Source organism: Protopterus annectens, chromosome 17.part0, assembly GCF_019279795.1.
Source record: "Protopterus annectens isolate FY-2018-M chromosome 17.part0, PAN1.0, whole genome shotgun sequence".
NCBI classification, from domain to species: Eukaryota; Metazoa; Chordata; order Ceratodontiformes; family Protopteridae; genus Protopterus; species Protopterus annectens.
The window spans coordinates 729,853,030-729,866,050 of record NC_056751.1 but is presented as its reverse complement, the minus strand read 5'-3'; the positions used below and the strand labels follow the sequence as shown (position 1 = coordinate 729,866,050).

At 38.1% G+C, this 13,021-nt stretch overlaps 2 protein-coding genes across 3 annotated transcripts in view; one reads left to right on the top strand and one right to left on the bottom strand.

The window, feature by feature from the left end:
* The window catches only part of COPA (COPI coat complex subunit alpha), a 915,755-nt gene extending 908,667 nt beyond the window's left edge, over positions 1-7,088 (bottom strand). Inside the window, exon 1 of the mRNA XM_044059531.1 lies at positions 6,863-7,088. Within this exon, the coding sequence (XP_043915466.1) occupies positions 6,863-6,902 (40 nt within the window). The 5' untranslated portion in view covers positions 6,903-7,088. The remainder of the gene's footprint in view (positions 1-6,862) is intronic.
* Positions 7,089-7,232: 144 nt separating this feature from the next.
* The window catches only part of NCSTN (nicastrin), an 876,107-nt gene continuing 870,318 nt past the window's right edge, over positions 7,233-13,021 (top strand). For both annotated transcript variants that reach the window (XM_044059533.1, XM_044059532.1), the window contains exon 1: positions 7,233-7,561. In XM_044059533.1, coding sequence (XP_043915468.1) covers positions 7,468-7,561 — 94 coding nt within the window. In that variant the 5' untranslated portion in view covers positions 7,233-7,467. The remainder of the gene's footprint in view (positions 7,562-13,021) is intronic.

Below are 13,021 nucleotides of genomic sequence, written 5' to 3'. Positions count from 1 at the left end.
CTGCATATTTACTAACAGCCTTCATACACCCACCCAACATGCCACAATTATACAATACGCAGATGACAACACTCATCTGCTCCGCACAATCACTTACAGTCCTACAAAAACGTACCCAGGAATCCCTTACCTCAGTGGAAAACTGGATTACCCAAATCCAACTCATCCGCAATCCCAACAAGACCAAATTACTCATATTCGCTCCCAACAAAACTAAATCCACCCATCAACCTTTTACAATCACATCCAAAAATGGTACTAACATCTCCCCCACTGACCACACCAAACTCCTTGGTACAGAAATTGACAAAAACCTACTGTTTGATGTCCATATTTCACAATCAATCAAAAAGGGCAACAAAAAATGGGTACAATATACAGACACAAAAAATTCCTATCTGACAAAAGCACGAATTACACTAGCCCAAACACACCTGCTGTCCACCCTTATGTACGCTGCCCCAATCCTTACCCATACAAGAAAACAAGACCTTGAACGACTTGAATCCTGTTATAATAAAATTGTCAAATTTACTAGTAATTTCAGCTTCAAAACCCATCACTGTCAGGCATTACAGGAACTTAAATGGCTAGAACTTCCACAACTAATCAAATACCACCAGTTAATACTTGCCTACAATATTGTAAATAATCCCAACAAAACCACATCCGTAAGCCAACTTCTAACCCAGTACACGTCAAGTTGCCCCTTCCGCTCTTCTGAAAAAAAAAAAAAAAAAAAAAAAAAAATAGCTCCTCTATCTCCAAAGCCAATAACTCTACAGGGAAAGCTCTGTTCTCCCACAATATAGCCAAAATCTGGAACAACCTTCCCCCTACTCTGACCTCTGCTCTACCATCTACTCTGTTTAAAAACTCTCTCAAAGTGCACCTAGTGAATTCCTGGCTATGCCCATGCATCACATAAAATCCCTACCTCATGTAACAAACTAACTACCCTAAGGTATTTTGAATTCCTGGCTATGCCCATGCATCACATAAAATCCCTACCTCATGTAACAAACTAACTACCCTAAGGTATTTCTGTTGCTCTTAATAAACTCAGGAATCCCTACTGCAAACCTCCAAATGTATTTTCTATATGCATATTAGCCAAGAATTGTTTCTGTATAAAAAGTGCCTTTGTCTATGATACTTTAATCGTGACTTGTATTACACGTGTGACTGCATTGTTACTTTTACAGAACTTTTCTCCCTGGGCCTCCGCTGTAAATGGACCTGTGTCCAGTCGGACTATCCTGGTAAACAAATGTAAAATAAAATCTTATCAAAAACTCTGACATACACATAATCAGTTCCATGGCTCTCTAAGGAATGTAAATACCTGAAGAAGCTAAGGCACCTAGCCTAGATAACCTGGAAACAGAACAAAATCATGTTAATTTCAAAACACTATGTAACAATCAACAATGATAAGAAGTCATATTATTCCCAGCTTCAACTCCAACATAAAAATTAACCCCAATAAATGTTGGCATTCCATATCTTCTCTACTTAACCCTGAAACAAAGAGAGACCACACCCTATCATCTGATACCCCTCCATCACAAACAGCCAAAAACTTTAATAAGCACTTCATAAAATCAATATCAGACCTACTAACACCCCTAATCCAGAACCCTGCCCACCCTTCAACCTATTCAGACACCAACCCCAGACCATCAACTACCTCTAACCCTGTCATTACTAACCCCCCTACTCAACAAAATGTCATACAAACCCCATTCTCATTTCAGCCCATACCCACTGACACCATTAAGAAACTGCTACAAACACTAAAACCCTGCTCTGCCTCAGCTGACATTCTCCCACCACACTACCTCAAACTGGCTGCTAACTCAGTCACCTACCCAATCAGTATCCTTATAAATAGGTCTTTATCTGAATCAGAAGTACCTACCATACGGAAAAAATCTCACATCACCCCCATCCACAAAGGAGGCAAATCTTTTGATCTATCCAATTTCCGTCCTATATCCATCTCGTCACCCATACCCAAAATTCTTGAGAGGGGTATCCATCAGTAGGTAATACAACATCTATTGCAAAACAATCTTTTATCCAAAACCCAACATGGCTTCCAAACTAGCCACAGCACAGCTACAGCTCTATTGTCTTTTACAGCACAGTAAACAAGGTCAGAGATGTGGGATACTATACAACCTTAGTATTACTTGATCTCTCCAAGGCCTTTGACACAGTGTCTCATCCCTTACTATTAAACACACCGTCTAACTTGAGCTTATCACATAACACAGTAAAATGGTTTCAGAGCTACCTCAAGGATCATAAACAAGCAGTGAAATGGTCCAATGAAGTCTCACCCTTTCTCTACAACCCTACTGGAGTCCCTCAAGACTCCATCCTAGGACCTCTACTTTTCAACATTTTCACAAACAACCTTCATACTGCCTCTCACCCTGGCACCCTGATTCAGTATGCTGATGATTCCACCATAATCTGCACTGCTCAATCACTACCAGAAATCCAAGTAGTGAAATGGAGGACAACCAGCGTTGAATGTCACAATATTTATTCCACATACGATAAAAGTAAATGTTGGACCACATACAACAAAGGGAAACACAGCATTAACGCTATTCCTACAGATGCGTTTTCGTTTTTATCACACAACTTCATCAGATGTCCTCAGTTGAATAATTCAACCTCTATTTATACACCAGTTAATTAATCAATTACAAATATTCCCTCGAAATTCTTACCTTAATTGTTTTAAATATTCCAAATTTCTAAAAAATTTTTTATTAAATCATTTCCTAAAACCATTTTCATAAAACCTTATAACATTTTAAATAAATCTTTAATATTGTTGTGAACACCATTTAATTAAAATAAATACAAATTAAAAACAAAATACTATTCTACTATTTAAACATGAACTAGTGAATGTTTCTTAGGCAGGAATCCCCTCTAGTGACCATTTTTCATTATTGCACTTAATGAAAGTAAAAAAATACTAAAAATATAAACATATTATACAAATCATGAATTCCATAGAAAATTAAATAAGATCATTATTGTTATAGGTTCTGTGTATAGCTAAAATGCGCCTAAAAGTAAAGGTTATTTAAAGATATGCATTAGTTAAAATCTTATGTATAAATAAAATATTACAATAAACACAAAACATTAAGAAAATTCATTCAAATATACATTACAATTTAGCTGCCCTTAACTTTAAAATAGGTAATATACTTGTGTATTCATTCAGACCCGGTGGATTATAAGCCTCTAGTGTGATTTGCCACCAGAGCTCCCTATATTCTATCTTTTCCTCCCAAAGTCCACCTCTGACATCCTTTTCAATATGTTCAATTACTGTGAATACAAAACTAGCTTCTGAACATTCCTGAGTATGTCTATATAGGGCGTTAGTCTCCTTACAATTTTTAATATCGTTTAGATGTTCATAAATTCTCCTTTTAAGTTTCCTTTCTGTTTTCCCTATATAGAATGAGTCACAAATTTTACAGACAGCCAAGTATATTAAACCCATAGAATCACAGTTGTAATAATTTTCTTCATTTATTATTAATCTGTTCCTACTCATAATGTTTATGCTATTACCATTTAGTACATATGGGCATTGTGTACATCTGCCACATTTGTATGTACCTTTTTTCCTTTTTTCCTTTAATTCATTGGAATTCTTATTCTCCAAGATATTTTTTAAGCTTTGTGCATTTCTGTACACCACCTTAGCCGGAATGCTTTCTGCTTTCTAAACCTATTCCATTCTCTATAAAAAATTTGTTTTATATTGTTATTAATACCATTATATTCCAAAGTAAGGGCTAAATGGTAATTTTCTTGCCTTTTATCTTTGGTCTTGCTTATGTTTAAGGTATTTTCTGTTTCAGATCTCTTCACTATAGGTATAAATCTAGTTCCTCTGCCTTTTTCAACTTCTTGTCTAATTTCTTTAACAAATTTATTAGGATAGCCTCGATCTCTAAACATGGTCTCTAAAAGATCACATTCACTCATAAAATCTTCTTCATTACTGGTCATCCTGCTGCCCCTCACAAATTGGCCTTTGATAATGTTCCTTTTACAATGCGTAGGATGCGCACTATCATAGTGCAGGTATGTATTGCAATAGGTGGGCTTTCTGTACACTTTGGTTTCTAAGGTACTACCTTTCTTATATATTTCCACATCCAGATAGTTTAAAGAAGTGTTAGAAACTGTCCAAGTAAATTTCAAAAAACTAGTGGTATTATTCAAATATTCTAGGAATTCATTTAGTTTCTCTATACCTCCTGTCCAAAATAGTACTATGTCATCCAGAAACCTACGGTACAGTACCCAGAAAGCTCTAAATGCACTATCCAACACATATTTCTCTTCCCATTTGGCGAGTACCAGGTTGGCGTAGGTGGGGGCACAAGCTGCCCCCATGGCCACGCCTTGTATTTGTTTAAAGAATTCACCATTAAAGAACAAAAAATTATTTTGCAAAACCATGTCCATTAACCAAACAGAGGCATGTTTATCATTATTAGTCAAATTTTTATCTTCATATACAATTTCCTCATAAAATTCTATACCCTCTTTATAGGGGATGGAGGAAAATAAATCCATTACATCTATAGTGACAAAGATTATATTATCAATATCATTTATATCAGGAATAACTTTCAATAAATCCCAGGAATCTTTCAATATTTGTTTCCTTTCTACCCATAATTTTTTAGTCTTATTATCAACAAACTTGGCTAATGTATGGGTTTTAGAGCCGTCTGCCGAAACAATGGGTCTTAAAGGTGGATCTATCTCATTTTTATGAGTTTTGGTATACCAAATATTAAAGGGATTTTTGGTTTTTCTACCTTTAAAAAGTGATACGTATCCTGATCTATAGAACCTTCATATAACATATCATTCAAGTTTATGTCTATTTTATTATATGCAATATTTATTTCATTTTTGGATACTAATTCGTATTTAGTATCATCCCATAATATCTTGTACATTCTACTATCATATTCTACCTTATCCATTATAACCACTCCTCCCCCTTTATCCGGCTTCATAATTCTTAAATTAGTGTCTTTCTTTATTTCATACAACAATCTTTTCTCATTTTTCCCCATATTATTTGAATATTTTGTAATGTTCATTTCTTCCTTTCTAATTTCCTTCTCTATCAACCTCTCAAAACATTTTAATTGGGGGTGCATCGGGGGATTGTAAGTGGATTTCCTTCTTAGGACAGAGTCTGCCCTGCTTAATGGGTTCGGGAATAAAAAATGTAGATTTATTTTTCTTAAAAATACTTTAATATCCATTAAAGACTTAGTAATATTCCCTCTAATATACGGTATAAATTTTAAACCTTTAGAGAATAAATTAAAATGGTCTTTTTCTAATATTAATGAACTATAATTATAAATGTTAAAGTTGTTATATGTCCATTTATTATGTTCTTGAAGAATGGTCTCTGAACTGGGTGGGGATGGGTATTCTAAGGGGTTATTAACTTCCGCTAATATTTCCCCCCCCCGTAAAAATTTCCTTCTCTATCCACCTGCTTGTTCATGATTCTTTCAGACCTCCTTAATGGAGGGAATTCTTCTTCATATTCATAGTCTGCTTCCTGTAGATCAGCCTCACCAGTTAATTCACCAGGTCCCCTTTTATTCTCTTTATAAAAATTTTCCCTCTGATTTCTCCTATTTGGTGGTGTAGGGTAACTCAAGTTATGTTAGTATTCATACAGGTCACGTTCCATTTTTTTTAATCTTTCTCTTTATTAACTCGTCCATATTCTTATCTATATCTTCTCTGATATTATAATACTTAATGCTTTCTTCTTCAATAGTAGTTAATGCTGTGTTTGGTCATTTATGATCAGTGTTCTACCCCAGTCAACAAATTCAAATAACTAAATAAATACAAATCAGCATCTTCATTTGCAAACATTTGTCAGGTACAAAGCACAGGTTCTCCAACCTCACAATAACGAAGGCTCAATCTAAGAACAGTCTATCACTCAAGCATACCAGATGAAGTCTAATGAGTCTGTTAAACAGTTTAACAAACACAGCATTAACTACTAATAGTAACATCAGAATGATGTTTCAAGCAGTATAACCTGTAAATATACTACTTTCACAAAGCATTCACTTAGTCACTATAAGTAATCACTACCACAAACATGACAATAACTTCCACTAATAACACATTAAAATGTCAAACCTTTATTACTAACCACCAAACTATGGCCATATAACCTGTATTAACTATAACATGGATCAGACACTACCAGTCTATCCCACCTTGCTCAGAGAATATATCAGCCACTTGACTCCTACACACATTTGAATTTCTAGAATGTGATGCTTATAGATATCTGCAAACTTCAGAGTTTAAGTCTTGTTGGAACAAATCTTTATCATAAATATCTGCATAATTCGAAAGATAAATGGTGATGGAACAGACTACAGAAATGAACCAACCCCCTTATCCTGTCAACCAACACGACAGCCTCAAGCAGAATACATCAACTAAAGTTTGAACAAATTCAGAAATAATTTTGTTTACACGCTTCCTCAAGCAACTATAAACAAAATAACACAAAATAAATAAATATAATACATCTGCAAAAATACTCATCAGGGAAAAGAGTAGAATGCAGCAAACTCGGCACTCTAACCTGGAAACCGAGTTTAGACTAGTGGGGAACCAATGATTCATTCACCTAAAGCCAAGTGCATTTATAAACAAATCATAATGCATGCAATATACACTACTCAAGACAGAAACTAAAATGTAATACGGGTTAGTTAGGTATATAAGGAAAGTGCACTTAACATACCTTTTACACGGGCCGACTTGGTCTCAAACTTGGTTAACATAGTTTCAAGTATGTTTCTTCCTGCTTCCTTTTTGATTCTGTTGCTCGGGTGTCAGGGAAATAATTAGCAACAGAATACCTCCTATAACTGACAAATATTCGTATCTTTTACATAAGACACCGCATTCATTCACCACACGAGCTATAAAACATCACTTCGTGTCAGCTGGATGAGCAGTAAACCAGGACACGTCCCAACGGAAGTGCAGCACAAACTTCCACGTCGGCCCTATTACGCTCCGGAAGTCCAGTTGCTAAGTAAACTGCCTGCGACGGCTTTACTTCCCTATGAAATGGTGCAGAAATAGGTTCTTTAAAACTATATGTGGTCTTTTATTTTCAACTGTTATATTATACTTCCTAGAAGTTTACTTCAAACAGAAAGCATTATAAATAAGGGGAAGGTAAACGGAACACTGACAGACCGTGGAGAGATATTAAATGTTTTACGTTAAGTCTCATGATCTCATCTGTAGTTAGGAGGATTAGTTGTTGCTAAACTCGCCCACTAAAGCCGGGGCGCATAACAGTGATGTAAATAGCTGGCATTGACAAAAACCAGGAAGATGGCGTTAAGACTGAGATTTATGAAGAGAGGAATTTGGTGTTATGGACTAGTTTGCTGCAAATTGTCAATTATTTTCCTGCTTTTTGATTTAGGTGAGAATTGTTATTATCCGAGATTGTCTCGTCTCATGAAACAATTATTATGAATGGATTTAAGTGTTCGGAGAGCAAGTGTACTGTTAGCTGTTTTTGTTAAATAGTGCACTTTATCACATCTTTATGACCAGCTAGGGCTAATTAATACAGGAAGTAGAAGGATATAAGCTAATCTAATTAGTAAAAAACTTTACAAGCTAAAACGGGTACTTCGTTTCTTAAGTTCCCTTACGAGCAAATGCATATCGAAAGTTTAGTATGTAATCATACCAAATTACAGCATATAATGTGTTTAATAGTACAACATTAAATTGGATAGTAGTACTTTGATCTTGTAGTATTCTTAAAAACTACACCTTAGTAAAATGGCATAAAATATAAACATTGGAGACTTCCTCGAAAGGTTGAGTGAAAAGCTTTTTAAGCGTTAAGTTATTGTTGTAATATTCCTGTCCGAAGTTTCCGCAGCAGGGCTAGCTAGCCCCCCCCCCCCCCCCCCGGTGTGAACCTTAACTGTAGAAGATTGTCACTTTTGAGGTGAAACCCCAACCCCATGTCCAAAAATAACGGAGAAAGAGGGTTGTGGATAGATTCCTCTCTGTAGTTTGATATACTACTGCCTATACCTTTCCGTATGTGTGGTCCTACAACTGATCATAGGAACTATAGGCCCATCAGCTTGACAAGCCTCATCTGTAAAGCCATGGAACATATTATAAATAACCTCATAAGCTAGGATATCAAAATGTCATTATTGACTCCCAGTAGTTTGTGTTTGTCAGAGGAAGAGCCTGCCAAATGAATCTGGGTGCTTGATATTATACCCCATACTAGCAGTTTAAGTAAGCTTAATGCCTTAAAATCAATCTGTGTATGGTAAGATTGATAGCAAACTAAATGGCAGCACCCAGAAAGTGCAAATGGCAGTTACCTCATCAGAAAGTATAAATGTAACCAGTGGTGTGTACAGGTTTCAGGATTGGAGCCCCTTCCCACCTTTTCAACAATAGCTACATAAGTCTGCAGATGACTGCAAACTGGGAGTTATTATTAAGCTTTTATCTGATATCAAAACCCCTTGTACAAGAACTAACATTTGTGATTTTATTTTATTTACATTTGTTTGCTGGGAAAGTCTGACTGGGTGTGGAATGCCTTTTCAGTGGAAGCCTGGGAAGAAAAGCTCCAGAGGTAAAATGATACATGAATCGGAGTCATAAAACAGAAACATAACATAGCAAGTGAAACAGTTTCATAAAATATCCTGTTCTGAAAAATGGTCTCAAATTACTGTACCTTTTTGCATTTATCATCAAATTTGGTAGACGCACCCTCCACCCCAGATACAGCATAGACAATACTCCATTTCAAAATGAAAATGTAGTTTGGGACCTTGGAATATGGGTTGATACTTGCCTCTGTTTTGATCATAATGTGATGGCAGTAGCCAGAAATTCCTCCTACTTGGCACAGCTAATTGCCAATTGAATATTATCCAGATCTAAACTGGTCATTCCGTTGTTCAGCATTAATTAGACCAATTATTGATTGCAGTGCCCCTTTGGGAATCTACCTCACTAAACTTAGCAAATGATTAGAAAGACCTGGGATGTTCCTAACTAAAAAGATTGTGGGCTTAAAGACCCTGCGCTGCCAAGAAAAGCTGGAAACACCACCCTTTATTCAGTATCTTACAAACTTTTCAGACAAAGTATATATCTCACCTTCTGTGCCATTCAAGTACCTGATGTCCTGGATCTTCATAAGTGCCAGAACCAGGGACCTAAATCTTTACCAACAGGTAAATAAAATGTGTTCAAGAGAGATTCTTCTCACAGCTCCTCCGCCTCTGTAGGTTAAGCAGTGCAATGCACTCATCCTTCAGATGAAACCTGGATGATTGGTGGATACCTATATGTTTTGTCTGGGTTTGACTGGCTATGCTATCCTAGAGAAAGAGGATACAGCCTGAGGGTTGATACAAGCAAGGAGTAAATTGTCACAAGATTCACTTGTCTTTAAATTCCTATGAATCCTGCCAGTGAATTATGCTATATATAAGTGGGAGACTGTTGAGTTTGGTTGTCTCTCTGGTGTTTATTATTATTTCTGAAACTACAAAATTGTGATGAGATTGTTGGATTCTTCATCTTGATGCTGTGTGTTGCATATTTGTGTTTGATTCCCTATGTTACTTTACTCGGGTTGATTATATTTACTTATTTGCTTATTTATTTGTTATGCATTGATTGATTGAACCATAAGACAATTTTCAGTGGCACCCTTCCCTGTAACCTCGCATATAAAATGAATACATATCAACATAGCATGTGTGTGTATACTTAATTATATTGAGTGTCTGGTGATTAACACAACCACACACACCAACCAGCCATCATCGTAATCGTCCTTGGGCAGCGGCTACTACATTACATTTGTGTAGAGAATAATATTGCATAGAAATGTATATATTGGGTGTTGCATGACAGAAGTGTTTAGAGAACTATGTTTTCAAGCATAGTTTGTTCTACAAAAACAGATCAAGTAACAAGCACTAATGACAGCATGGCATAAGCTGGGTGGCACAGTGGTGCAGCAGTTAGCATTGTGATCGCACGGCAAGAGGTTCTCTGGTTCAATTCTCAGCTGGGTTGCCTTCTGTGAGGAGGCTGCATTGTCCTGATTGTGTTCATGATTGGTTTCCTCTGAGTTCTCCAGTTTCCAGCCATATTCCAAAGGTGTGTGTCTGAAGTGTTTCTTCCTGGACCTTTGCAGAAAATGGGTTCTGTACCAGTCGGACTTTCCCTGTAAACAAATGTTAAATAAGGTAGTGGGTTTATTTAATTATTTACTTGTTCTTTTAACCAGATAGGTAGACTAGTCAAAGAAGCATTTTCAGCACAAACTGGGTCTCAAGGCTGAGTGTTATAAACAAGATATACAAACTTTGTGTTTGTCACTGTTGAGCTGACACCCTGATCGTGTGTGTGTGTGTGTGTGTGTGTGTGTGTGTGTGTGTGTGTGTGTATATATATATATATATATATATATATATATATATATATATATATATATATCTGACCCTGAGTAGCATCCTGCCCTCACCAAGAATGATACCTCAGTATAAAGAAAAAATGATCAGTTTCAACAATTGGCTAAGCTTCTGGTGTCATTCAAAGGGGATCCAATGTCTGTCAGCCTCTGATGACATGCTCGACAAGTCGCATTGCTTCGCAAGAGACTGCTTGCACCTGTCACCCCTTGGCTTTCGAATACTGGCCAAGGCTCTTGCTGCCCCCATAGTGCCTTTTTTAAGCAAGGATCAAAATTCAAACCCACCACCATAAACGGCACAAGTAAAAAAATGAGGGTTATGCTACTCAACACCAGGAGTTTAAATCTCAAAATGAATGCGCTCGGAGCACTCCTAAGTATGGAGAACGTCGACATCTGTGCAGTAACTGAAACCTGATTCAAGGCTCCAGACATCACTCCAGCACTACTGGGCTACAACTCATACCACACATTTCGGCCACAGAACATGGACCGGAACACAAAAGGAGGGGGGTGTATCCATATTCGTCAAAGATACATCTCCAGGTTAGTGGCGCAGCATGATACCTCTGAGATCATCCATGTGCAACTAACATTGGGCAAATCTGCAATGCAAATTGTGGCCTGCTACAGATCACTGTCCATGACCCAGGACCACCACTCCGCCTTTCTGGAGACACTGGAAAACATGAAGGTCCTACCGAACACCTTGATATTGGGTGATTTCAATTACCCTACCATTAACTGGGAAAACTACTTGAGTACAAACTCCCAGGCTCAGTGCTTCCTGGAATTTATCAACTCAAATGTCCTCGATCAGCTGGTAGACTCCTACCAGAGGCCACAACATATTGGACCTGGTCATCACCAACATGGGCGACAGGTGTTCCATACCGGAGGTCAACCAGTCACTGGTTAGATCAGACCATAAACTAATCACCCTGGATGCCCACACCCCACCACCACACCCAACCAAGGAAACCACAGTGAAAAACTCTTCTAAAGCAAACTTCACCTTACTTAAGGCAGAGGTGGTAAATTTCACAGCCCCCACGCTAAAGGATAACACTGCCCAAGATGCAGAATCCTTTACAATTGCACTCTATGAGCACCTACAAGGATGCATGGATTGTGCCATCCCTAGCAAGACCAAGACTCACTCCCCTAAGAGAAGGAAACCAGTCTGGTGGACCCCTGCCATAAACAGGTTATACAACATAAGGAGGAAACTAGTTCAGAAAAAAAAGTAAATCCCAAGAAGGAAAGACATCCCTGATCAGTATCAGTAAGAAACTAAGGTCCCTCATAAAATCATCCAAGGCTAACTTCGAAAGAAAAATAGCTAAGGATTCGAAAGATAACCACAAAGCCTTCTTTAGCTATGTCAAGAATCTAAGTGGCAACTCGCAGATATGCTCTGAGCTAGTGCAAAATAGCACAAAATATACTGCACCTACTGATATTGCCAACATCCTGGCAGATTCAGTGCAGACTTCACCTCCCTCTCACCTTCAAAAGGGCTCACAATATCGGAAAAGGGTAGTGTCCCAGAAATCACAGAAGCACAGGTGAAAACAGCCCTTTCAAAAGCCAAAAACACAGCATCAATGGGGCCAGATGGTGTCTCAGGCTGCGTCTTGCACGAACTAACCCCCCACCTAAACACGCTGTTCAGCCTCAGCCTCTCCACGGGCTATGTGCCCATAGAATGGCACACAGCAATGGTTAATTCCGCCCCACAAAGGAGGGGCCACAACTGACCCTGGTAAGTATCGCCCCATAAGCCTGACTAGCCTGTTCTGCAAGGCTATGGAGTGCATCATCATGGAACTCCTTAACCAAGACATTGGGAACCTCCAAACACTTGATCCGACACAGTTCGTCTTTGTTAAGGGTCAATTATGCCTACTAAACCTGGATGACGTCTTCGAGACGGTCACCAAGGCCATAGACGAGGGAAAAGTGGTTCACACAGCCTACCTTGATCTTGCCAAGGCGTTCGACACCATTCCTCACTCGGGTATTATAGAAAAACTCACCAGCCTGAACATAAACCCCTACGTCACAAGATGGGTTGCCAACTGGCTTACAGACAGAACTCTCATGGTAAGAATAGCGGGCTCCAGGTCCAACTCTAAACTAGTCACAAGTGGTGTCCTGCAAGGCTCTGTTCTGGGACCCCTACTGTTCGGCATATATTTCTCAGAGGTACACGCAAACACAAGAGGACTATGGCTAACCAAGTTCGCCACTGACTGCAAACTGGGAGCCATAATTGACTCTCTGGCTGACATGGACGTCCTTCAAAAAGGCCTTACTGAGACAGACACCTGGTGTCAAAGTCATGGCCTCAAGCTAAATGCCAAAAATGCATAGTCATCCCGTTTGGGAAAAACAAAACAC